We start from the raw sequence: 26923 nt of genomic DNA, 5'->3' as shown, positions 1-26923 counted from the left end.
TTGTTGACATGTGTGCGTATTTTCTTGAGTATAGGTTTTGCTCTACCAATTTCTGCCTGAATCTGAACTCTGACCATTCACTGTGTGAATGTTGTCCTCCCTTCTGTCCCTGCCCACAATTCCCCACACCATTGCACCTTTCTGTGCAAAACCTGTCCATTCACCTTGTCCAAGTCGGTATCCCATGAAGACTGACTGGCACTCCTTCTGGTCTCGTTGACAACAATTCAGGCTTTGGAACATGGTCTCCTCCACCATGGAGACACCAAACTCAGATCGACCGCTCTGTAGAGCACGAGTGTTCAATCTGCAGTGGGGGTCTTGATCTTGCTATCCCTCTTCCATACTGACCTCTGTCTGTGGCCTCCTGTACTGACACACTGAGGGGCAACTCAAGGTTCAGGACGTAGGACTGAACCTCCAACATGATGGAACTTGCTCTTTCCTACTGGCATCAGTATATCCTGTCCTGGTCCCAGGTCCCAGAAGGTCGATCGTAGATTTCACAATAGCAGCCGTACATGGTCCAGATAAAAGAACTCTCTCCTCTCCCCATACTCTTCCCTCTCTCCTGTCTGCTTCCCCCACCTTCTGCACCCCCTCCCTCTACAACCCCCACCCTCTGAACCCTCTGCTTTCCCCACCCTCTGCTCGCTCCACTGAGATTAACTCGAATTCTCTTTCTCAGTTCTGTGGAAGGGTTCCTGACACGAACCCTCTCTCCATAGATGCTGCTCGACTGGACGAGGACACCTGGAGGTCTTGGTTTTGCTGGTGGCTGGAACTCAGTCAAATGGCAAGTTTCCTTCCAAAAACTGACACAAATGATTGTTCTTTCTAACTGTACAAGTAGGGATGTGAACATTTACTGTTGGAAACCGGAGACAGGCTGGGTTTTGTGTGGTATTCACTCCACATGAAAGTTGTACAGTTCCCCTTGTTCCCTTCAGACAACAACCCCCTTGTGCCTGTATACTCTCAATCCCAGCTTCATAGCCATTGATTCTGGTTGTGTAACCCTGTCCTTCAACCAGATTAGCAGTGTTTATCAAACAGTTTTTTTCTCTTTTTTTGCAATTTCCCAAAAATGACATGCAGATCTTTGTGGACATAACCACTTGTACGCAAACCTCTTGGTCTAAAATCAATAGCAGGCAGAAAGATTACCTGCAGAAAGCAAGGGGAGAGTGTGCCATCAAGTCCATGAGGAGAGGACGCTGCAGAAATGTTGCTGGAAATCACATTGAAAATGGTGCTTCTCTTTGGACTCTTTGACTCCACAGTTGGTAAGTGAGAAATCGTCATTACACAGTTCTTTGGATTTGAGGCATGGTTTGTGTTGACAAGGAGTTAGAAAGGTGATGTTCCTCTTCTGGGTGGAGATACAGGACAAAGTTGTATGGTATGGTAATGAAGAAACCACCTCAGTTGTCAGGCAAATTTACCGGGTTGGTGCCTCGTTGAGAAAGTATGAGCTATGGGGAGAAGTTGGATGATCTTGGAAGCATCAGAGGCTTAAGATAAATTATAAGAGAGATTGATAGGGTAGATCAGCCACCCTCAACAGGGGATCTACGCCCCCCCCCCCCACCCCCAGGGACCAAAACACATTGAAGTAAAAGCCATGTTTTTTTTCACCCCATGTAAATTTTAACATTTAAATGTAATTTTGTAAAAAATTTAGACCTACATCACGGTAACAGGCCCTTCAGCTCACAGGTCCGTGCCGCCCAATTACACCCAATTAACCTACAACCCCTGGAATGTTTTTGAAGAATGGGAGGAAACTGGAGCCCCCGGGGAAAACCTGTGCAGACACAGGGAGAACATACAGACAGAGCTGGATTCAAACCGGGTCACTGGCGCTGCAACAGCATTGCACCAACCGCTTCGCTAACTGTGTTGCCCTCACGTCAATATTTTTTTGTGTGGTCACTAGGAGGGAACAAACCAAAGCTTGACTGGCTCACACAGATTAGGCAGAGTCCTGGGTCGGTGTGGGAGGAGGGGCAAGGTGAAAAAAGGTTGAGAATGGATGGACTGGATAGTCCCAGTGTTTAACCTGAGGGGGAGATGTGCAGGGCAAATGTTTTACCCAGAGTGGAAGGACAGTGTTTAAGAGGTGTTCTGAAGACATGCAGAGGTGGAGGGATAGGGATATGTGCAAGTAGCAGATTTGGGCATCGGGTTCAGCACAGGCATGTGGGCCAAAGGACCATGTTTTGTGTTGATATTGAGATCAGCTGGGTAATGTTGGGTGGGCCAGCCTCTGGGGATAGCAGCAGATAATCAGAAAATACAGTGAAGACAGTGAAGACAGTGAAGGATCTGAGGTTGGCAGAAGATTTAATTGTAGAAACACTGCACTGCATCTCTCAGGCTGGACCTTTCACAGTGGGAATCGGCTTACAGTTGATTTCTATCTGAATACAAGTTTCTGTGACAGAATAAGAAAGCGGTGTGAGGGAGAAGCTGGTGTTGACAGAGTAGAGAGGGTTAATAGGGAAATCAAAATGAACTGCAGATGCTAGAAATTTAAAATGAAAATACAGTTCAGGCAGCATCTCTGAGGAAAGAGCCAGGGATCCCGGTTGAAGCAGTGAAGTCTTCGACAGTAACCATGTTTGTCTTACCACACTTGGGGACTTAGCGCTGAGTTTTTCCATCATTTTGAAAAGAGCTAGTGAACTAAAATTCACCAATGCACCCAATTATGCTCATGTATTTCCCAACCTAACAAGCTAGGATTTTATGGGAACAGTTTACAACCACATTCTATTTCTTATAAATTTCAACACACAGCACGATAACAGGCCCTTCCAGCCCACGAGCCCGTGCCACCCAATTACACCAAATTCACTTACAACCCCTGGTAAATTTTAAACAATGGGAGGAACTGGAGCCCCTGTGGAAAATCCACACAGAACATGCAAACTCCTTACAGACAGCATTGGATTCGAACTTCTTTCCTGGCACTGTAACAGCGTTGTACTAACTGCTACGTGAATTATGACGCCCTGATCCGGTTCTCTGCATGGAACAGATGCTACTTTCAAAAGTATCTCTGCCCTCTTCCTCTTCAATACTGGTTCAGTTAGATAAAGGCTTTCTTCCTGTCTGAAACAAGAGATCCAGTCCTGATAGAAATGCTTGTCCATGGGTGTAACATGACTGGTTCCACTCAGAGACAAGTGAGGAGTATAAACTCACTTTTAATAGCTTACAGTCAATGGCCGGTAGATACAATAGTCCTCAGGTGAATCTGAGGTAAGGTGGTGGAAAGCCAGGGTTTATATTGGGGTAGATGAGGGAGGAGCCAGCCATCAGAATTACACAAAGACAGTGAATTCCAGTTCATTGCAATGGCGGCCTGCAGGCTTGATCCATTCCCTGTCACACATCCCAAACACAACACAGACATTTGGGACAGGGATTGAAGTGCAGCCATTCGTCAGTTCTGGTTATGGATTCCAGGCTTCTGTGATCCACAGCAGCAAAGACAAGTCTCAGCTCAGAGTTTCTTGAAGGAGGATGAGAGCAGGAGAGGCTTGGGAGGGAAGGGTGGAGACATTAAATTCAAGAATGGGGCAGGACAGATGTATCTTAGCACTGCACCTAAACTTGTGGAGATCCCACCTCAGGATAGGACTGGATGATTCCATGCACTGATGGACAAAGTGTAAGAGAATCTCAGACTGCATGTCCTAGCAAGATGAGAGGGTTCTTTAGATGGAAGTACCCCTTACAATTTGACAACTTCAAAGTGAAGACGATACCACCCTCTGCAAGACCAGGTTTGGAGAACTCCACTCAATGACCATACTTTCTGTCTTTGCTTCATGTAGAAGACTGCAAACCACCAGCATCGTTTGAAAATGGCTTTATGAAATACTTAGACTCCAATGACAGCAAAAAGGTCATGTACGAATGTAACCCAGGGTAGGTCTCAACACAGCACCAACTGGGGATAAAACTAGTGGGAGTAGCCATGGAGTTTACTCTGACCCCAGGGAATGGGACAGTGACCCTGAGAGAGGGTGGAGAGAGTCCCTGGGGAGTGGGGCAACAGTGACCCTGGGGAGAAGGGGGACAGTGACCCTGGAGAGAAGGGGGACAATGACCTTGGGGAGTGGGGGGGACAGTGACCCTGGGGAGTGGGGGAGAGTGACCCTGGGGAGAGGGGGAAGAGAGACCCTGGGGATTGGGGTGAGAGTGACCCTGGGGAGCAGAAGGACAGTGACCCTGGGGAGTGGGGTCTCTCTGCCTTCCCTTCACTATAAATGTGTGCCCTCCAGTGCATCTTTATGCTGGGAAATAGTTTTTGACTGTCCACCCAATAAATGCCCCGATAATTTTGAAAGCTTTATCAAGACCTCCCCCCCTCCACCCCCAGCCTCCACTCCTTCAGCTCCCAGTGTTTTGCCAACCCCTTGTATATAAACCTACTCAGCCATCTCAATCTTCCACCTTACATCCATCACCCAATATTTTTCTTCCATCTATGTGCCTGTCTAAGAGAATTTTAAATGCCCCCAATGTTGCAGCCTCCACCCCCAGCCCCAGCAAGACATTCCAGGCCCCCACCACCATCTGTCAAGCAATTCCCCCTGACGTCTCCCTTAAACTTTCCTACACTTCTTGTGGACAGATCTTCTCTGGTACTTGCTACTGTCATCCCATGAAAAAATGTGGCAGTTGTCTACCCTATAACCAACAATACATAGTGCATCAGTCACCTCAATCATCTCTCTCGAGATATCGATATTTGGGGTGATTTTCGTGGTTACAGGGAGATTGATCTCAGCACCTGCGGGAAGAAACTATTCTCCAGCCTGGCCATCCTGATTTCGATGCTCCTATGCATCCTTGCTGATGGCTGTGGGTCACAGATTCCGTGGGGTGGATGGAAAGGGTCTCCCAGTAAATGTCATCTGTGGAGGGAGGGGAGGCCTCGTGGCTGTTGCCTGATGAGACTCTCTGCTTTATATCTGCAGGTTTACTATCAGAGGCTCGAGGGTTCAGACCTGTGTGTCAAATCGCTGGTCTGGAAAATCACCTGTGTGCAAACGTAAGTCAGGACTGTGGACCCTCGCGGCGATTCAGTTGGTTACACCCTCACCCCACCCCACCCTCACCCTCCCCCTCCCCCACCCTCACCCCCACCCTCACCCCCACCCTCACACTTCCCCCACCCTCACCCCCACCCTCACACTCCCCCCACCCTCACTCTCCCCCACCCCACCCTCACCCTCCCCCTCCCCCACCCCCACCCTCACACTCCCCCCACCCTCACCCCACTCTCACTCTCCCTCAACCCCACCTTCACCATCACCCCCACCCTCACCCCACCCCACCCTCACCCTCCCCCTCCCCCACCCTCACCCCCACCCTCACACTTCCCCCACCCTCACCCCCACCCTCACACTCCCCCCACCCTCACTCTCCCCCACCCCACCCTCACCCTCCCCCTCCCCCACCCCCACCCTCACACTCCCCCCACCCTCACCCTACTCTCACTCTCCCTCAACCCCACCTTCACCATCACCCCCACCCTCACCCCACCCCACCCTCACCCTCCCCCTCCCCCACCCTCACCCCCACCCTCACCCCCACCCTCACACTTCCCCCACCCTCACCCCCACCCTCACACTCCCCCCACCCTCACTCTCCCCCACCCCACCCTCGCCCTCCCCCTCCCCCACCCCCACCCTCACACTCCCCCCACCCTCACCCCACTCTCACTCTCCCTCAACCCCACCTTCACCATCACCCCCACCCTCACTCTCCCCCACCCTCACCCTCACCCTCACCCTCCCCCTCCCCCTCCCCCACCCCCACCCCCACCCCACCCCACCCTCACCCTCCCCCTCCCCCACCCTCACCCCCACCCTCACCCTCACCCCACTCTCACTCTCCCCCAACCCCACCCTCACCATCACCCCCACCCTCACCCCCACCCCAGCACCACCCTCACCGTCACCCCCACCCTCACCCTCACCCCCACCCTCACCCCCACCCTCACACTCCCCCCACCCTCACCCTCACCCCATTCTCACCCTTCCCCTCCCCCACCCTCACCCCCACCCTCACACTCCCTCTCACCCTCCCCCAACCCCACCCTCACACTCCCCCCACCCTCACCCTCACCCCACTCTCACTCTCCCCCAACCCCACCCTCACCATCACCCCCGCCCTCACCCCCACCCCAGCACCACCCTCACCGTCACCCCCACCCTCACCCCCACCCTCACCCCCACCCTCACCCCCACCCTCACCCTCACCCCACTCTCACTCTCCCCCAACCCCACCCTCACCATCACCCCCACCCTCACCCCCACCCCAGCACCACCCTCACCGTCACCCTCACCCTCACCCTCACCCCCACCCTCACCCCCACCCTCACACTCCCCCCACCCTCACCCTCACCCCATTCTCACCCTCCCCCTCCCCCACCCTCACCCCCACCCTCACACTCCCTCTCACCCTCCCCAACCCCACCCTCACACTCCCCCCACCCTCACCCTCACCCCACTCTCACTCTCCCCCAACCCCACCCTCACCATCACCCCCACCCTCACCCCCACCCCAGCACCACCCTCACCCTCACCCTCACCCTCACCCTCACCCTCACCCCCACCCTCACCCCCACCCTCACACTCCCCCCACCCTCACCCCATTCTCACCCTCCCCCTCCCCCACCCTCACCCCCACCCTCACACTCCCTCTCACCCTCCCCCAACCCCACCCTCACACTCCCCCCACCCTCACCCTCACCCCACTCTCACCCTCCCCCAACCCCACCCTCACCATCACCCCCACCCTCACCCCCACCCCCAGCACCACCCTCACCCTCACCCCCACCCTCACACTCCCCCCACCCTCACTCCCACCCTCCCCTTCACCCCCCTCCCCCCCACTCCCACCCTCATTCCCCACTCTTACGCTCCACCACCACCCTCACCCTCCACTCCCAACCCACCCTTTCCACATCCCCACCCCACCCCCACCATCACCCTGCTCTGGCCCATCATGTGTGTCCAATACAGCAGCCCAGCTCTGAATGGTCACCTTAAACATGCCCTCCAGTTTTCGTCATTTGAGCCCTTGGGGAGGGTTCTGACCTTATCAATGCCCCTAAGATGTCATCCCCTCCAGCCGGGTCATCCCTCTGTCTCCAGCGAACACAAGCCTCTGCACCACTTGCTTCTATAATGCTCACTCCTGACCGCTGTCCATTGCAAGACCAGATGAATTTGGAGCATCTACAACTTTTCTACTTTTTTCTTTCTTAATTTAGCAAAAACTTGTGGAAATCCCGGAGAAATTTTAAATGGATGGGCTAACTATACAAGCAATGAATTTGGTTCCAAGGTTACATTTCACTGTGAGATGGGGTGAGTGATCTCTAGAGCGGTAACAAATATTCTCAGCACCTCAACTGTAGACATGAAGCATCAGTGAATTGTTTAAAGTTTCCCTTCAGTTTTGTCCTCATGTTAGTACCAAGAAGCCAGAATTTGAATTTTGCCAAAACCATCCCAATACCACCCCACAGGATTTCCCACCAATATTCAGAATTCCTTTATTATCATGTTGTGGTGACACACGTTTGTAGTGGCAAACCGGCCCCACTTGTCACGCATAGTCAGCGAGGCAGCTGGGGCAAATATGGCATCGCGGGACCTTCTCTCCTGGTCCAGACTGGAAGAGCACGTGTGCACATAAGTCGGTGTGACGTAAGTTCCTGGACGCGAGGGGCAGGCCAAGGACAGCCTTAAAGGCTGTGGCACGAACTTCAAAGTCAATCAGTTGTGCTAAATGTGCTCACAGCCTGAGTCCTCAGTCTTTCCACTGCACTCACGCACAACTCGCTGTACTGTAATAAAAACAGGTGTAATATTACATGAAATTCCCTTTGGTCTCAAAGATTCACGATTGACAGAAATTGCCCAGTGCCTTTACAGTCAGAGAAAGAGAAGCAAAAGAGACTCCCTCCCTCCCCCAACACAGAGTCACCAAGTGTCCGCGGATTCACCCCTAGCCCTCCCACAGCCCCTGCAGCCACACAGACTCCTGTTCGATCCATTGGCCATCCGAGCTCCAAATCTAAACCTCCATTATAATTAGTGCACTGGGCACCCTCTCGCATCCCAGTTCCGATATCCAGCTCCCCTCCACCCAGTCTCCAGCTGTCTGGAGGCTGATGCAAATCCTTCGCCTCGAGTCACCAACAGCTGCAGAGCGAGTCTGCCACTGTGGTCCTCAGTTGCTCCTAGCTCTGCTCTGCTCAGCTTCAGTTTGAGAGGATTGCAGACACAGTTTTGAGCCTGATTTTTTTTCATGTATGTAGGAATGATAGTCCCAGTCCCAGTAGAATGAATACAATACAGCAAGAAGCATAGACAGGATGGCCAGAGGCTATTCCCCAGGGCAGGATCAACAAATACCAGAGGACATCTGTACAAGATGAAGGGAGGGGAAACGTCAAAGGTAAGGTTTTTACACAGAGTTGTGGGCCCCTGGAATGCCTTGTCAGGGATGGAACATTAGGGGCATTTAAGAGACTCTTAGATAGGCACATGGTTAGAAAATAGAAGGTTATAGGGTAGGGAGGGTTTAGTTCTTTTGGGGGGGTAGGTATATATGGGTTGGCACATCATGGACTGAAGGGCCTGTACTGTGTTCTATATGTAGAATTTTGTTATAGTTTAATATTTGTTGTTGAAGGTAATTTTCTCAATGAAATTCCTTGGCATTTATCAGTCCCTCCCTGTATCAGTTGTGCTCAATGTGGGTAAAGAAAGGGTCCACCACCACAACACATGCAACGAAAGAACTTCCTTCTAACCCCAGTGAGTCACCACTCTGCAGGGTACTGCGAGGAACAGCTATGGTCTGCTGACTCCTCCAGACAAGACCATACACTCAGAATCAGCTTTATTGTCAAGAACATGTGCCACGAATTCTTGTGGTAAGGATTATTCTGCATTACACAGGTGCAAAACTTGCAATAAATTTCAATTCGTTAAATACATAATTTTTAAAAATTATATAAATTAGTGCAAAAGGAGAAAGTCAGGCAGTGTCTGTGGTTCATTGTCCATTCAGGAATCTGATGGCAGGGCGGAGGGAGAAACTGTCCTTGTGCCGCTGGATGCTCGTCTTCAGGCTCCTGGACCTCCTTCCCAATGGTAGCAGAGTGAAGAGGACGTGACCTGGGTGGTGGGGGTCCTTGAGGTTTTGTGAGACACCGCCTCTTGTAGACATCCTCTGTGGAGTGGAGACTGATGCCCGTGATGGCACTGGCTGAGTTCACAAAGCTCTGTAGCCTTTTCCTGTCCTGTGTGTTGGCACCTCCATACCAGACAGTGATGCAACCGGTCAGAATACTCTCCAAGGTCCACATGTAGAAATGTGCAAGTCTTTGGTGACATATGGAATCCCCTCAAACTCCTCACGAAACATAACAGCCAAATCTGTATCACACTCTCATACTCGTGTCTGTCCATTAACTCATGTACTATCCCACCAAGACCACCCCCAAATTGGAGGAACAAGGGGTGTGGTGTGATGGTATAGGGAGAAGACATGGAACATGCCTCTCCTGGCAAAATTAATTAATGCCTGACTTTTAAAACCTTTTTAAGGTATTGAATAATTTTAAAACTCTTCTAGTGGTCTGAAAAGATGGCTGCAAAAAAATCTAGAAGACAGACTGCAAAAAAAACCAGCTATAACTGAAGTTACAGTGATGGAAGAAACTGGGCTGACCTTGAAGACTCAGCCTCTGATCCTGGTTCCTCTCCAGCCTTGATTTACTAAACCTCCTCAGGTAAGGATCCAAACTCCAGCACCACCTTCTCAGGGAGCTGGAAGAGGTGGCACTGGAACATGGAAGAAAATTACAGAATTGACTGTGAAACCAACGCGCATGCGTGGAAATTGTGCACTACGGAAGTGACCAAGTCGGAGTCTGTGGACCCGACTTCTTCTATGGTTACAGGGCTAAACAGAAAGCCCGCCTGCAATTTCAACCACTGGCTACATCTACAGAAGAAGAGGAGGAGGAGGTAAGAGTGGAAGAGGCGAGTCTCGTGCCACAATCACAGGGAGAGGAATAGGGAGAAGGAGGAGAAAGAGCCAATTATGTTTCCCCAAAACCTCTTGATCCACAGATTTTTGATAACATTTTTGAAAATACAGATTCAATTAGTGAAAAAATGGATGCAAAATTTGCAGAAGTGAAGGCAGATTTTACCATTCAAATGGGAGCTATTGGAGAAGAAATTACTGTAATGAAGACAGATGCTGCAAAGTGTAATAAAACTGTTGACAAAATTAAAATCAAAGTTCAAAAATTTGAAGATGACTTTCAGGACTGTGCATATGGAGATAGAAGATCGTAAAGACACAGTTAACAAGATAGAAGATTCTTTTTATTCTTATCAGTTTGATTCTTATTCTAGTATAGATTTATTTTTAATTTCAGCTCATTTACAAGGAAGAATTGAATATGTACAATATAAACCTAGAATTGTATCAGATCACTCACCATTATTGATGTCATGTTTGACCTCAGGTAGAATTAATTCAATTTATAGATAGATTTAATTTGTCATTATTTTAAAAAGTAGAATTTTGTGACTTTATGAGAAGTTAAATACAGATGTATTTAGAAACAAATATTAATTTGGTTGATAATGAATTTGTTTTATGGGATGCATTAAAATCTTATTTAAGGGGCCAAATAATAAGCTATTTGACAAAAATTATCTTAAGGAAGTGGATAAATTAAAGAAGGAAATTACAAAAATACCCATCTGAAAAAGAGAGGTTGCAAATGATAAATAAAAAAATGCATTATAATTTAATACAGATATACAGGACTGAGAAATTAATTGATAGAACTCAACAAAAATATTATCAATTCCGAGAACAAGCACATAAGCTTGGCAATTGAAAATGGAACAAGCATCAAGGATTATTAATGCTGTCAAAAAGAATTCAGAAATTACTTATAAACTACAGGATATAAAATATTATTTTAGAGTATTATACTAAGTTATATTCATCTCAATCATTGAATAATGGAGAAATTAATGATTTTTACAGAAGCTTCAACTTCCATCTTTGATTTGCCAAGCTCGAAAAGATTTAGATTCACCATTATGTTGAAAGAAGATAAGGCTTTAAATTCTGTGCAAAATGGTAAATCTCCCAGTGAAGATGGGTTTACAAAATGTTATAAAACATTTAAAGACTTATTAATGCCTTTATTAATGTAAGAATTAAGACAAGTGACTGAAACTTGTTCATTACCAGAATATTTTTAAAACATTGTAATAACAGTAATACCTAAGAAAGATAAAGGTTTATTAAAACCAGAGTCTCATAGACTTATATCATTACTAAATGTTGACTATAAGGTTGTTGCTAAAGATTTTGCTAACAGATTAAATGAGTATTTACCTGAGTTAGTTCATTTAGATCAATCGGGATATATTCTGCTGACAATAGAGATAAATTAATTAGTCTAATTCATAGCTCTCTGAAGAAGTTGGACTTAGCATTAGTTTTATTGCAAGATGCCAAAAAGGATTTTGATAGATTAGAATGAAATTATTTATTTAATGGTTTTGCAAACATTTCAATTTGGACCAATATTTATGAATTAGATTTAAGCTCTATATAGAAATCCTTTAGCTAGAGTAGTTACCAGTGGACAAGTCTCTTCTTCTTTTTCATTAACTAGATTGGCCAGACAAGGTTGTCCTTTATCTCCTGCAGTATTTGTTTTAACAATTGAACTGTCAATAAAGCAAGATTTTAGTATTAAAGGAATTAAAGTTAATAAGGAGGAATATAAGATTAGCTTGTTTGTAGATGGTGTATTGATCTATTTAACAGAACCTGAAAATTCTTTATTTCTTTATATAAAAATTACAAGATTATGGGAGAATATCTGGCTACAAAATTAATTGGGATAAAAGTGAAGTTATGCCATGAGTAGAAGGAGATTATGATCAATGTAAACGAGTATCTCAATTTAAGTGGACACAAAATCCAATTCAATATTTAGGTATTAGAATTTATAGATATTTATAATTTATACAGGTTAAATTATGTTCCACCATTTAATAAAATCAAAGATGATTTAAATAGATGGAATGACTTACCTATTACTTTAATAGGCAGAGGGAACTGTATTAAAATGGATATTTTTCTCAGGATTCAATATCTTTTTCAATCTATTCCTTGTTCAATATATCAAAAAAAAAGTAAAGATGTTAATTCAATTGTAAGGAAATTTTTATGTAAGGGGAAATTAATTGGGTATCTTTGGAGATATCCAATTAACTTGGAAATTTGAATTGGGTGGTTTACAACTTCCACATTTTCAGAATTACTATAAATTGAAATTTATTAAATGCAATATTTGATTTAAATAAACCTTCAATTTGGGCAAATATAGAGTTATATAAAATTAATGAGAAATCTATGTCAGAATTTAATTATAAATGGAATTCAAAATTGCTAATTGGTAGAGACCCACCAATATTGAAACATTTAATTGAAATATGGAATAAAATTGATTATGAGATAGGTGGAAAAGGACCATGCCCCTATATCAAAATTAACTTTTTTCTTTTACTGCCAATAATCAGTTTTTAAAGATATGGAATTAATTGGGGATTTAAAAAGTTGAAGATTGTTTTGAGGCAGGGAAGTTTGTATCTTTTAATCGGATGAAAGAAAAATTTCAAGTTCCTAGTAATACCTTTTTTTGCTATTATCAGGTAAAAACCTTTTCATTGAAAAAATTAGGTCACAGTTTAAAATTACCTAGATAATCTACTTTGGAATCATTATTTACTAAAGAAGAAACAAATATGTTTATTCCTGAGATGTATGAGTTATTGCAAAATAAAATGTTCATAAATCAACATTAAAATGGGAAGATGAAAATGTTTGGAGAAATTTATGTATGGATGGTATGAATGAAGATATAAATGTAAGACATAGATTAGTACAATATAATTTTCTACATCAATTATATTGAACCCCTCAAAAATTAAAGAAATTTAATTTAATTTCCTCAGATTTGTGTTTTAGATGCGGACAAGAGATAAGTACTTTTTTCATTCGATTTGGACCTGTTCCAAAGTTTAGACTTTTTGAATGCATTATTTTTGGAGCAAGAATTAAAAGTGAGTCTTCCGTTTGATCCAATATTGTTTTGATTAGGGGACATTAAGTCGATTGCCTTAAGAGTGAGGTTGACTATGTACCAAATTGAATTTTTACGGTTGACTTTGGTTGTTTCTAAAAAAACATTTGGCCATCACCTGGAAATCAGATTCAGTTTTAGGAATGCAAAGATGGCATAACTGAAGTGAAATCCTGTATTCCTTCAGAAAAAATAACATATAATTTGAGGGATAAATACCATTTTTTGTATAAGTATGGAGCCCATATTTAAAAACTCTTGGTTTGAAGATTTAATCTCTCAGTCTGCTCCAATGGGTGTCTCGGTTTCCACAGCTAAAAAGTTAAATCTTGTTGTTTGTAAGTGATGGTCTCCTTTCTTCTTTCTTAGTGGGTAGTAGGGGAAGGAGGGTGGGCATTAGTGGGAGAATGAGGGAGGTTGGAGGGGTTTATTCAATTATATACTTTCTGTATGAATGTTATAATTGATCATATGAATATGTTATAATTGATGTTATATGATTTAAAAATTAGAAATAAAATATTCAAAAACAACCCCTGATTTTCCGTCTGGGCTCTTTCTAGCCAGATGGTATTAACATCGACTTCTCCGGTTTCTGCTAACCTGCTCTCCTCTTCACCCTCCCACCTTCCCTTCCCCTTTTGCTCTTATCCCTCCATCCCTTCCCCCTCTACCAACTGAGCCACCCTTCCTCCCTTTGATTTCTGCTGTCCTCTTCCCCCTTCTCCACCTATCATGTCCTGCCTTTGCATCCCCCCTCCCCCCAGCTCTTTTGATCGGACTCCTGCTGACATCTTTCCAGACCTCGATGAGGGGCTGAAGCCCGAAACGTCGATTCAGTATCTTTACCTTTGCTACATCAAGGGTACTGCTTGACCTGCTGAGTTTCTCCAGCATCATGTGTTTTTACTCATTTCACTAAGTATAGCCGCTGGCTGCCGTCTTCATGATTGCATCGACATGGTGGCTTCAGGATAGATTTGTTCAGAGATGTTGACACCCAGGATTTTGACAATCTAACTCTCTCCATGTCGGTGACATCAATAAGAGTGTTCTCGGTTCTGGAATCAGTGTGGTCAGTTTGCCTGCATTAACCACCGTGCTCACAGGAGAAAACACAATATATCCATCATTACCACCTCCAGTCTCCTGCCCAGATTCACAATCACTGAACTAGGCTCAGAGCCCCTGTCTACCAGCATCTGTGGACCTGCCCTCCTACAACAGGATTCCTCTCAGTGCCCAGGTTTATAAAGTAGGAAGCAGGAAACATCAGCGTTAAGAGGTGAACTGGGGATAAAAAGAGGTTTAAACATAGATGAATATTAAGGCCACGGCAATAAAAACCCAAGTGTAAATAAGTGATTGAGAAACTTCCTAGAGAAAGAGAAAGACATTAATGCAGGGGCATATGATGCAAAGTAGCACCTATGGCAGGGGTGGCCAATGCGTTAAAATAAACGGCAACAAGGAGAGCTGGTCTTGCGATCGCCATGTTGTATTTGGTGTTGTATAATTGCAAACGACTCTAGGATGAGGAGGAAGGACAAGTGTACCGAGCATAGAAGAAATGGGTGTGTGTTCCTTGTATGTGGCGGCAGTGCTGAGCAGGCCGGCGTTATCCCTTCCAGTCCCCCACCCTTTCAAGTGGTGCCCTGGGCACACGCTATTCCTGCCATACCCTAGATATGCCCTTGCATTAGTAAGGTCACATTTGGAGAATTGTGTGCAGTTTTGGTCACTGAACTACAGGAAAGATAAAAATAAGATAGAAAGAGGGTAGAAAAGATTTACTAGGATCTTGCCCAGACGTCAGGAACTGAGTTACAGGGAAAGGTTCAACGAGTTAGGACTTTCTTCCTTGGAACGGAGAAGAATGAGGGGAAATTTGATGGAGGTATTTAAAATTATGAGGGAGACAGACAGGCTTTTTCCACTGAGGGTGGGTGAGATACAAACCAGAGGACATGGGTTAAGAGTGAAAGGGGAAAAGTTTAGGGTGAAAATGAGGGGTGACAACTTCACAGAGAGGGGTGGGGGTGTGGAACGAGCTGCCAGCTGAAATGGTGAATGTGGGTTTAATTTTAACATTCAAGAAGAATTTGGACAGGTTCATGGATGAGAGACGGATATGGACTGGGTGCAGGTCAGTGGGACTAGGCAAAAAAAAAGGTTTGGCACAGACTAGAAGGGCCTGTTTTCTGGCTGTAATATTCTTTGGTTCTAATGGTTGGTCCAATACCCTGTCGCCTCTTGGCCCTTCATCAGCTCTTTTCTTTCCCCCTCCCCCCCCCCAACCCACCCCTCATCAGACATGCAATATCACCTACTTTTGCCTTGATAAAGGGCCCTAACTGACCACTTCTCCCCACGGATGCTGAGCCCCTCCCGCAGTTCCCTGCTGCAGCTGCTGTGTTATATTCCAGCCTCCAGCTCATTCGTCCTCTTGTGTTTCTGTCTAGGTTCATATTAATTGGTAAGAACTACCGGCTGTGTGAAGCTTCTGGTTGGTCAGGACAAGTCCCGACATGTGAACGTAAGTCACCACAGGACCACGTTTGGAATAAGCACTTGACTCCTGATGTGAGTTGATACAGATTTTTATTAGTATCTGGAAACCTGCCCACAATTCCACGTACATGTGGAGCTAATGGGAGGTGGTTAAAGTCTCAAATGTTCCATGGAGATGATCAGGAATTCACGGAGAGAATAGTAGTGATCTGAAATATATCGACAATGTGTAAGAGGAGGCATGACAATCCTGAGTGGTGTAAAGGGAAATAAATCCCTACAGTCTGACTGAGTGTGTCCTGTGGCAAGTTAGAGAGTCATTCTGGGCCCTGGCAGAGATATTTGTAACTGTTCTTCATGGTGAAATGTTGGAGGCTGGAGTATAACTAATGTTATACTCATTGAGAAGGAAGACAGTCACCTCAATATCAGTGGTGGAAAATTACTGGGGGGGGGGGGGGTGGGGAATTCTCAGAGACATTTGGAAAGACAAGGATTGATTAGAGAAAATGAGCATGGCCTTGTGCGCTGGCATCAAGAATTTAACCAAGAATATTGATGAGAACAGGGCAGCAAACATTGTACACATGGACTTCAGCAAGGCCTTTGACAGGGTCCTGCATGGAAGGTGGTTCTGAAGGTCAGAACTCATAGAATTCAGAGAGAGTTGCCAACTGATTTCAAAATTAGCTTGAGAATTGGACTGAAAGGGTGGACAGTCGAGAGTTGTTACTCAGAGTGGAGGCTATGACCAGTGGTGTGTGCTGCTGGATCCATTGTGGTTCATTATGAGTAGAAAATTCAAAATTTGAAGGTGAAAAGGGACTTGGGGGTTCTCATGCAGGATTAACCTCCAGATCGAGTCAGTGGTGAAGAAGGCGAATGCAGTGCTGGCGTTATATCTAAAGGGATAGGATACAAGAGCAGGAATGAGGTGTCGAAGCTTTATAAGGCCCTGGTGAGGCCTCACGTAGAGTATGGGGGACAGCTTTGGATGCCGTATTTGAGAAAGAATATGATGGCATTGGAGAGGGTTCAGAGAAGATTTACTAGAATGTTTCCAGGAATGAAAGGGCTAGCATATGAGGAATGTTTGTTGGCTCTTGGACTGGACTCCTTGGGGCACAGAGGATGAGGAGAGACCGGAGGGTGGTATTTCCAATGCTGAAAGGCCTGGACAGAGTAGATGTGGTAAGTTATTTCCCATGGTCAGGGGGTCTAGGACAAGAGGGCACAACTTCAGGAGAAAACAGAAATGCGGAGAAATTTCTTTAGCCAGAGGGTCGCGAGTGTGTGGACCTCATTGCCACAGGCAGCTGTGGAAGTGAGGTCGTTGGGTGTATTTAAGGCAAAGATTGACAGGCATTTGAATAGTCAGGGCATCCAGGGTTACAGGGAGAAGGCCGGGGAGTGGGGCTGAGTGGGAGGATGGATCGGCTCATGATAGAATGGCAGAGCAGACTCAATGGGCTGAAAGGCCTACTTCTGCTCCCATGTCTTGTGATCTTGTTGTTGTCTACATTAACAATTTGTCTGAGATATAGTGGCAAGACTTTTCAGGCTGTGAATGACATCAACCTTGGAGGGTGTAGTGGACAGTGAGGAAGGCTTTCTGAGAGTAGCCAGGTCTTGACGAACTGGGAAAGTGAGCCAAGGAACAGCAGTGACACATGTGAGGTGATGCACTTTAAGAAGTTAAACCAGGGCAGGACTGACACACTAAATGACAGGGCCATAGGGAGGGTTATAGAACAGAGAGAACTAGGGGTGTAGGTGCATAGTTCCCTAAAAATGGCAATTTACATAGACAGGGTGGTGAAAAAGGCTTTTGGCACACTTGCCTTCATTAGTCACGGCAATAAGTCCAAGTGTTGGGACATCATGTGACAACTGTACAAGATGTACAGAACTATTGCCTGCACTTCTGGTCATCTGACTATGGGAAACGTGATGAAGGTGGAAAGTGTACAGAAAAAGATGACAAAGATGTTGTCAAGAATGGAGGGGCTGGAGTTCCAAGGAGTGACACAGTTGCTACAATGGTGACCTTGATGGGCCCCAAATGCATTTTGGACCCATCATGGACAATGCAGCGGTTTCGCTCAAACTGCCTGTCTTTTGAACCTTTAGCGTGAAGTTTGGTTCAGGCAGGCTGAGGCGCAGTTCCACATTCGCAAGATAGAAGTGGAGGCCACTAAGTACTATCATGTGGTAATTGCCCTCAGTCAGGACACAGCTGGTCGAGTAGTGGATTTCCTTTGGGAACCATCAGCTCTCAGCAAGTATGAAGCCCCAAAAGCCCCCCTCCTCTGGTTTTATGGTCTTATATGGCGCAAACAAGCTGCACAGCTCCCCCATACCAATGGGCTGGGACCATGCCCTTTCAGAGTTAATGAATGACATGCTGGCACTGGCAGATGGCCATAGACCTTGTCTGCTCTTTGAGAAGATGTTTTTGGAACATATGGCAGAGACATCGCACTATGTTGGCTGAAGAGGACTTTGATAACCCTCAAACAGTGGCTGCCTGTGTAGACAGTCTGTGGTGCACGAAACAGAAATTATTCCTGCATCACACCCAAAGGCCCAGGCTCCACAAGTACCGGCAACAAGGGTACACGTTCCCCTGGACAAGTACGACTCTGTGACAACCACCTGGTATTTTTATCATCAAAACTGGGGTTCTGGAGCTTGCCACTGCCGACCCACTTCCACTTTTCTGGGAAACCCCATAGCTAGTTGTCGCTAATGTCTATGGTGGCTGGCCACTGTAACAGCCTACTCGACATCTGGGATGAACTCTCCCAGCGCAAATTTATAGTCAACCCGGGTGTGGAAGTTATTGTCCATTCTCCTTCAGGCTGTGATACCTGTTCCAGGAGCACGGGTCTGGCGCTCACTGCAGTGAATAACAGTTTGATTTGTATGTATGGCACGCAGACTATAGCCTTGAAATTTGGTGACAGTATGTTCACATGGAAGTTCATTCTTGCTGATGCCATGGCTGGGTGCCAACTTCCTCAGAGCTCACTCACTGATGGTGGACTTAAATGGGCGCCGGTTGGTGAACACCACCATGTTCCAGACTTGCCGCCTTGGAAAAGCCGAACTATACACCCCGCACCTAGCCGACGAGGAGTATGTGAACAACAAATTTGCCAAACTTCTTGAGGAGTTTTCGAATATTGTCACTCCCCAGTTCACACTGCCACACCCAAACATGGCATCGCACACCACATCCTTATGCAAGGACCTCCTCTACGTGCCCGAGCCTGACACCTGCTGCCTGATAAGTTGCAGCTTGTAAAACAAGAGTTCCACAAAATGGAAGAACTTGCAATCATACATAGGTCTGATAGCCCGTGTGCTTCTCTACTATATATGGTACCCAAAGCCACAGGAGGCTGGAGACTTTGCGGGGATAACAGGTATCTCAATGACATTACCACTGCAGACTGCTACCCTGTGCCCCATATACAGGACTTTACAGCTGATCTTCATGGGGCCCAGATATTTTCTAAAACTGACTTGGTGTGTGGGTATCACCAAATACCTGTAAACCTGGAGAATGTGCCCAAGACCATCGTCATAACACCATTCAGCCTCTTCGAATATTTGACAAAGCCTTTTGGGCTCTAAAATGCTGCACAAACATTCCAGAGGCGGATGGACGCAGTGGGACATGGCATGATCTTTCTTTTTGTATACTTGGACAACATACTCTTCCCCAGCCACTCCCACAAAGAGCACCTGCAGCATCTGTGCTTTCTCTGCCATCGCCTACAGGAGTTCAGGCTGTGGACCCTGCCAAGTGCAAATTCGGACAGTCCTCTATCGAGTTCTTGGGACATAAGATCAGTAGCCGGGGTGTCGTTCCATTGCCTAGCAAGGTGGAAGCCATCCTCAAATTCACAAGGCCCGGAACCATCAAAGGACTCCAGGGATTTAGTAGGGATGGTCAATTTCTATCACCGCTTTCTACCCTCTGCAGCTCATATTATGAAACCTCTCTTCAACCTCGTGTCCAGCGATGCCAAAGAACTGGTGGACGAAGGAGACGACGATAGCAGACCAAAGACGCCCTCACAAAGGCGCAACATTGCTGGTCCATCCACAAATGGATGCACCAACCACCTTGACGATAGTTGCGTCTGACCCAGCACGAGGCGAGGTCTTGGAATAATACACCAATGCACAATGGAAGCCTCTTGCATTTTTTAGTAGGCACCTCTGCCCTCTGGAAACAAAATACAGCACACTCGATAGGGAACTGCTGACGCTGTTCCTAGCAGTCAGACACCTGCTATTTTTTGGAAGACAGGGACTTCACAGTTTTTCCTGACCACAAACCACTAACGTTTGCAAAGGCATCAGATCCCTGGTCAGCCTGACAGCAAAATCACCTATCTTGCGTCTCCGAGTTTTCAACTAGGGTTAAACATATCTCCGGTAAGAGCAATGTGGCTGATGCCCTGTCCCATTCCTTCATTCAAGCAGTACGTGCCCTCTCTCTGGGTGTAGACTATATGGCACTCACCAAAGCTCAGCACCAGAATGACAAACTCCTGGCTTTTAGAACTGCTGTCACAAGCTTGCAACTAAAGGATGTAGTCTTTGGGCTGCAAGGTACTGTTTTCCTGTGCGATGTTTCCACAGGTCAGCCTTGCCTTATCGACCCTGCTGTGTGGAGACGTTGCATTTTCAATGCCATTCACAGATGGTCCCACCTCTCCATTCGAGTGATGGTCTGCCTGAGAGCTGACAAGTTTGTATGGCATGGTCTCAGAAAACAGGTCACATACTGGGCAAAGACGTGCACAGACGGCCAATCTGCTAAAGTGCAAGGCACGTGAAGGTGCTGCTTCAGCCTTTCCAGCCACCGGAGCACAGATTCGACCAGGTGCATGTCGACATTGTGTAAGGTAAAAACATCATGAGATGGGACCGGAGAAGGAGTCACCCAGTACTAAGGAGTAACAGAATGCAGATGTGACCTTGTCCACTCAAGATAAGCTTGGCACTAACAAGAATGATGTGCAGCAGGCTAACAGAGAAGGGGAGCAACAGTCTATTCATTGGACAATGTCATGGTATGATCATTTACTAAGTACGTATCCTGAGGTATAAAAAAACACCACTTGCTGATAACGGCAGAATGCGCCTTCTCCAACTAACACTGTTAGTTGCAAGTGTTACAATCCGGTAATAAAGAACAAAGAACCTTGATTTCGACTCAGTCATTCATGAACAAAGCAGACCTAACAATTGTCAGCCCGGTTCCAGTATTAAGAGGGTCGAGGTACTTATTAACGGTACTTGACAGATTCACTAGGTGCCCAGAGCCGGTTCCTATGATGGACTCATCGACCGATTCATGCTCCAGAGCTTTTATTTCTGCCTGTGTATCTCGGTTTGACCTACCTACACACATCGCCTCCGCACTCTGGGATGTTTTCTCGCAACTGCTGGGAATGCAGCTCCACCACATGACAACCTTCCACCCACAGTCAAATGGTCTGCTGGAGCGGTTCCTTAGGCAAATGAAGACTGTACTGATGGCCTGCCTCCAGGGACCTGAATGGGTGCTCGAGCTGCCCTGGATCCTCCTGGGAATAAGAACAGCACCCAAGGAGGATCTCAACTCCTCATTGGCCAAGTTGGTTTATGGAGCTCCGCTCATTGTAGCTGGGGAGTTGGTGCCCAGAGCGCGCAGACAAGAGGTGCCTCCGATTGAAGTCTGAGGCAGACTACGGGAGCATCTTGGAAAATTGGCCCCAGTTCCCACGTCAAGGCATAGAACAATGACACCCTCATCCCAAAGGAACTCCAGGACTGAGTTTGTTGGTGGAGATGCACACGGGCCACCCTTACAGAGGCCGTATGAGGGCTCCTTCGGAGAGCTACGAAACAATTGTACAACTTATGTACTGGACATTGGGGGCATCCAGCGACATCTACAATTGACCGACTAAAGCAAGCTCATCTTGACCTCGATTGGGTTTTGCCATGACCCCTGATGCAAAGGTGTGGGTGACCGCCCAAGAGCGGTGGACACTAAAGGCACCAGAGATTTAGCCTCCCATTGCCAGTTCTGTGGTGGGTGGGGTAGGGGGCATGTAGTGGCTCAACAAAGGCTTAATCGAACCGGCTCGATTACATCATTTGGAATGCGTGGGGTTTTAAAACGCCGCGCGTGACTGTTCGAGTAAACTACTTTTACTGAACTTCAACAACATCTGATCATTTTCTCCTTCTTCATTTCGCACTGGAATACAGTTGCTACAATGCAATGTGTGGGCAGTGAAATACACAGCTCATGAGCCACTTAACTGTCTGGCAAACCTCCGCAGCATCCCCTTCACCCTACTAACCCCCCACCCTCACCCCCCCCCATGCTCCATTTAATGATTAGTATCCAACGATCACACCATGATTGGAGCAGTTAATGTTCTGATGGGCATCTCTGGTGTGGTGTAACTTTACAATCCTATTCAACTTAAATGGCCGCCATTTCAATTTCAATTTCCATTTAAACATACAGCCCTTTCGGTCCACAAGCCTACGTCACCCAATTCCTACCCCCGGTACATTTTGGAGGGTGAGAGGAAACCAGAGACCCCCAGGAAAATCCCACGCAGACACCGGGAGAACGTACAAACTCATTACAGGCAGCGCAGGATTCAAACCGCAGTCCCGATCACTGGAGCTGTAAGGACATGTACCAACTGCAATGTTAACTGTGCTGCCCTATGGGTTTGCAAACTGATTGTCTTGTTTCCTGACTTCATAAGAAAGTTGCTACATTGGGAAAAGGGAGCAGAAGTAGGCCATTCAGCCCATTGATTCTGCACTGTACCTCACCCAGGGAGTGAGAGTGAAGCTTTTGATCGGATGTTCTCTCCAACACATTAAACTCAGTTCATTTATTGCCAGCGGTCAAATGTGCTGATCTGGATCCGATTGAGAATGGAAAAACACCAATTCCATTCTACGGTGAATTCTGGCAGTTAGGGATGGTGGCCAGGTACTCGTGCGATGCTGACTACGTCTTGGTTGGACCGCAGAACATCGAGTGTACAGCCTCAGGGAACTGGAGCGATGCTCCACCAAAGTGCAAAGGTGATGAGGAATCATTCCCTCCCCCACCTCCACCCCCACCCACACCCCCAACCCCACCCACAACCCTACCCCAACCCCCCAGCCACACCCTGACCCTCCCACCATCTCTTCCAATCCCTCCCTCCCATCCCACATCTCTCTCCCAGCCTACCCCCTCCTATCTCTCCCACCCCCTCCGACCTCTCCCTATCCCTCCTATCCCTCCCTTCCACCTCTATTTAACACCCCTGCCTCTATCTAATTTCTTTCTTTCATAATTTTATGTTTCTATAGGATCTCCTCTCATTCTTCTGAATTGCCATGTGTATATAGTTCCAGATGATCTAATCTACTCTTAGGCAATCCCCTCATCTCTGGAATCCACCTGGTGAACCCCCTCTGCACCACCTCCAAAGCCAGTCCATCCTTCCTTAAGTCAGGAGGCCAGAATTGCATGCAGTTCTCCAGATGTGGTCTCACCAGCACCTTGTACAGTTGCAACAGAACCTCCCTGCTCTGACAACGGCCAACGTTCCATTTGCCTTCTTGATTACCTGCTTCGTCTGCAGACCAAGATTGTGATCCACGTACAAGCCCTCCCACATCTCATTGCAACAACAATAGTCCAATCTTTCATTTTTCCTTCCAAAGTGGATAACCTCACCTTTACCAACATTGTCCTCCACCTGCCAGACCCTTGCCCACTCAACCTGTCTCTGTCTCTCTGTATCCTTTGCACAATTTGCTTTTCCACTTCATTTAGCGTCATCAGCGAACTTAGATACAACCCACTCTGTCCCCTCTTCCAGATCATTAATGGATATTGTGAACAGACCCGACAGTACCCAACTCAACCAACCAGAGAAACACACATTGATCCCAACTGGGTTAACTAATTCTCTATCCATTTGAATGCATCACCCAACTCTGTGCAATACCTTTTCGAATACCTTCTGGAAACCCAAGTAAACCACATCTATCAGTTCCCTCTATCCACTGCCTTCATTATATCCTCTCAACATCCTAAATTTGTCCCAACATGACCTGCCCTTCCTTTTTTTTTTCAAAATTTATTTATAGTATCTCCATACATTCATTTCAAATTGACTTAGTATAATATTACATAATAGATACTAAATAATTTTCAAATTTTCACCCCCCCCCCCCACCTCCCCTAACCCCTTAGGAAACCACCTTGTGGTGGTTAATTCCCAAAAACCCAAATGGGTGTGGTATAAACCACAAGTGGCATATGACTTTCGGGAGAGAAGTACCACCCCCTCCCCGCCCCCCCAGGCAGACAAAATACACGTATAAACCGAAAAATCATCATTTCTTATATCCATAAAACCCCGGTCCATCAATTTAACCAATCTTATTCATAAACTCTTTTTTTTGAAAATCCAAACTTGATATTAAATTTTGCACCCTTTCCACCCTCCCAACACTGAGTTAAACATTGTTTACAATCAATAAAAGTTTTTTTTTTTAATTTTTTTTTCAAGTCTTCCTGAATTTCATCCACTGAATTAAAACACCTCTGAACATCCCAGTTCAACACTGAATCTTCCATTCTTCTCAGTCTCAAGTTGAATTTGTAGCTTACTTTCAAAAAAAGTTTTTTCAAATCTTTTAAAATTTTCTTGAACATAATTCCTTCGGTCTTGATCTTCTAAAGCATCAATGTTATTCATAAGTTCTTTCTTCTGTGTTTCCCAATTTAATACCAAATTTTCCACTTTGTCAATCTTCTCAATGTTAAGTTGAAATTATTGTTTATTTTCAAGAAAAACGTATTCAAAATTTTTAACTCTTCTTGGACATTGCTCCTTCGACTTTAATTTTATAAATCATCAATCTTGTTCATAGTTTCTTTCTACTGAATTTCCAAATTTAATAATAAAGTTTCCGTTTTTTCCAATTTTCTCAATATTAAACTGATCTTGTTGTTTAGTTTAAAAAAAACCATTTCAAAACTATTAAAATCTGTTTGCAATGTATGCATACTCACAGATAATAAATTCACTCTTCCAATATTCCATCCAAAAAAAATCACTGATAAATCTTATTGCAGGTCAAGGAGTTCCATATATATGTTTATCTTCAGAAAATATTTCAAATATTTCAAATCAACATTCGTCGCCATCTTTCAAAAAGGAGTCCGAAATCAAGTTTAATAAGTTCTGTTCTTGAGAAAATTCCAGCACCAACTCCGGCTCTGTCTGGGCAAATAGGTCAAATTTCTTCCAAAGTCAAAGAATGTAATTTTGTTCTGTATTTATAGATAATAAATTCATCCTTCCGATATTCCATCCAAAAAAAATCACTAATAAACTTTAATGTTATCTGGATTTTTAAAACTCACGGGCAACCAATGCCAATTACTGCAATTTATCTTCATAAAACATTTCAAATCAATATTCATCACCATCCTTCAGAGGGGTGTCCAAGGCCAGCTTATCCGACAGTCCAATTAATGAGCTCCGTTCTTAAGAAGATTCCAGCCTTGACTCCGTGGTTCTGTCTGGGCAAGTAGGCCGAGTTTCTTCCAGAGTCGGAGAGTGTAGTTTTGTTCTGTATTTAAACTCTATTTTCCTTCATCTTTGTTGCCATTTTAAACTAAAAACAATTGATAAACAAAACAAAGACTTTTAACAGAAAAGAAATATTCTTAAAACGGGTATTTATGTAACTGCCTGGGGGAGACCGGGAATGCACGTCCGCTCCCTACGCCATCTTGCCACGCCCCCCCATGACCTGCCCTTCCTGAATCCACACTGCATCTGCCTGATGGAACAGTTTCCATCCAGACAGATATCTCGCTATTTCTTCTTGAGTAGTAGTAGCTTCAAGCATTTTCCCCGACTGCGGATGTTAAGCTGAAGGTGCTGGAGAAACTCAGCAGATCGGGCAGCATCCCTAGTAAAGGGGAACCAATGTTTCAGACCCTGGAGGACCCTTCCTCTATTTCATCCCCACTTTGTTCTCCCCAGTAACTGCTCCTTTAGAGGAATGAGGGGATATGGGGAGAAGGCAGGGAGGTGGAGTTAGGTCATAACTGAGATCAGCCATGATGGTATTGAATGGCGGAGCAGGCTCGAGGGGCCATTTCTGGCCGACTCCTGGTCCTGCTTCTGATGTTCCTATGAGAACCTCCAGCCTGAATAGGGGTCTGAGAATGTGACTTCCCGTGAAAACTTGCTCAGTGCCAATCTCAGACAGTGACAGGAGTTATTGAATGGAAACTGCTAGATGGCTCACAGTGCCAGCTTCTTGCTTGTATAATCTGGTATTTTCAGAGAACCTCCTTTGAATAACTTTTCCTTATCAAAGTTCATCTGATTTGACAATACTCTGAATTGGTGCCAGGTGAAACTAACGTGTTGTTTCTGGGCAGATATTGAATGTAAACCGCCAATACAGCCCAAAAATAGTGAAATCTTGTCAGGATTCGGATTCGTCCTCAAGTACCAAGAGTCGATCATCTACCAATGTAAACATGGGTTTGGCATGATAGGCAGTAGCGTCATCGAGTGTGCTGAGAACAGTCGATTTGAGCCAGACCCACCCATCTGCAAGTTAAGTGAGTAACCCTTTCACCATCTTGATCAATATTTGGGAAAAGGGTTGGAGTTTGGACAAGCTGACACATCTGCCTGACAGCGCCCGAGAGCTGGGAGCAATCCTGACCTTGGTTAAACTGTCTGCACTTCTCCCTGTGTCCACGTCCGCCAGGTGCGCTGGTTTCGTCCCACATCCCACAGACGTGTGAGTTGGTAGATTACATAGCTGCAGCAAGATCCCCTGGTGTGGCTGGATGTTAGAATCTGAGGGGATTATCTGGGAATGTGGGCATAGAACAACACAACACAGGAACACCTGTGGCAACCACAATGCTGACCTAAACTAATGCCTACACACAGTCCATATCCCTGCATTCCCTGCTGGTCATCTATCCGAATGCCCCTGAAACTTTCCACTCATATCTACCTCTACTCCTCCCCTGGAAGCCCATCCCAGACACCCACTGTCCTCTCTGTAAAATACCCCTCTCTGCCTCCTAAATCTCCTTAAAACTCCCCCACC

The 26923-nt window shown here is 45.9% G+C and overlaps 1 protein-coding gene and 1 long non-coding RNA gene across 4 annotated transcripts in view; both read left to right on the top strand.

The window, feature by feature from the left end:
- Positions 1-1155: 1155 nt before the first annotated feature.
- LOC138765258 (zona pellucida sperm-binding protein 3 receptor-like) overlaps positions 1156-26923 on the top strand; it is a 43018-nt gene continuing 17250 nt past the window's right edge. The window contains exons 1-7 of one of the 3 annotated variants that reach the window (XM_069942296.1): positions 1156-1286; positions 3846-3939; positions 4995-5068; positions 7298-7394; positions 15691-15764; positions 22673-22858; positions 26235-26420. In XM_069942296.1, the coding sequence (XP_069798397.1) occupies positions 1226-1286; positions 3846-3939; positions 4995-5068; positions 7298-7394; positions 15691-15764; positions 22673-22858; positions 26235-26420 (772 nt within the window). In that variant the 5' untranslated portion in view covers positions 1156-1225. The remainder of the gene's footprint in view (positions 1287-3845; positions 3940-4994; positions 5069-7297; positions 7395-15690; positions 15765-22672; positions 22859-26234; positions 26421-26923) is intronic. The other 2 variants (XM_069942295.1, XM_069942297.1) reach the window with 2 other exon arrangements.
- Positions 7403-13761, top strand: LOC138765260 (uncharacterized). Its single transcript, XR_011358553.1, has 2 exons — positions 7403-8971; positions 9109-13761. It is a non-coding gene; the product is annotated as an uncharacterized lncRNA (long non-coding RNA).

This window comes from Narcine bancroftii, chromosome 5, assembly GCF_036971445.1.
Source record: "Narcine bancroftii isolate sNarBan1 chromosome 5, sNarBan1.hap1, whole genome shotgun sequence".
NCBI lineage: Eukaryota > Metazoa > Chordata > Chondrichthyes > Torpediniformes > Narcinidae > Narcine > Narcine bancroftii.
The sequence above is the reverse complement of the archived record's forward strand: the minus strand, read 5'-3'. Positions and strand labels throughout refer to the sequence as shown.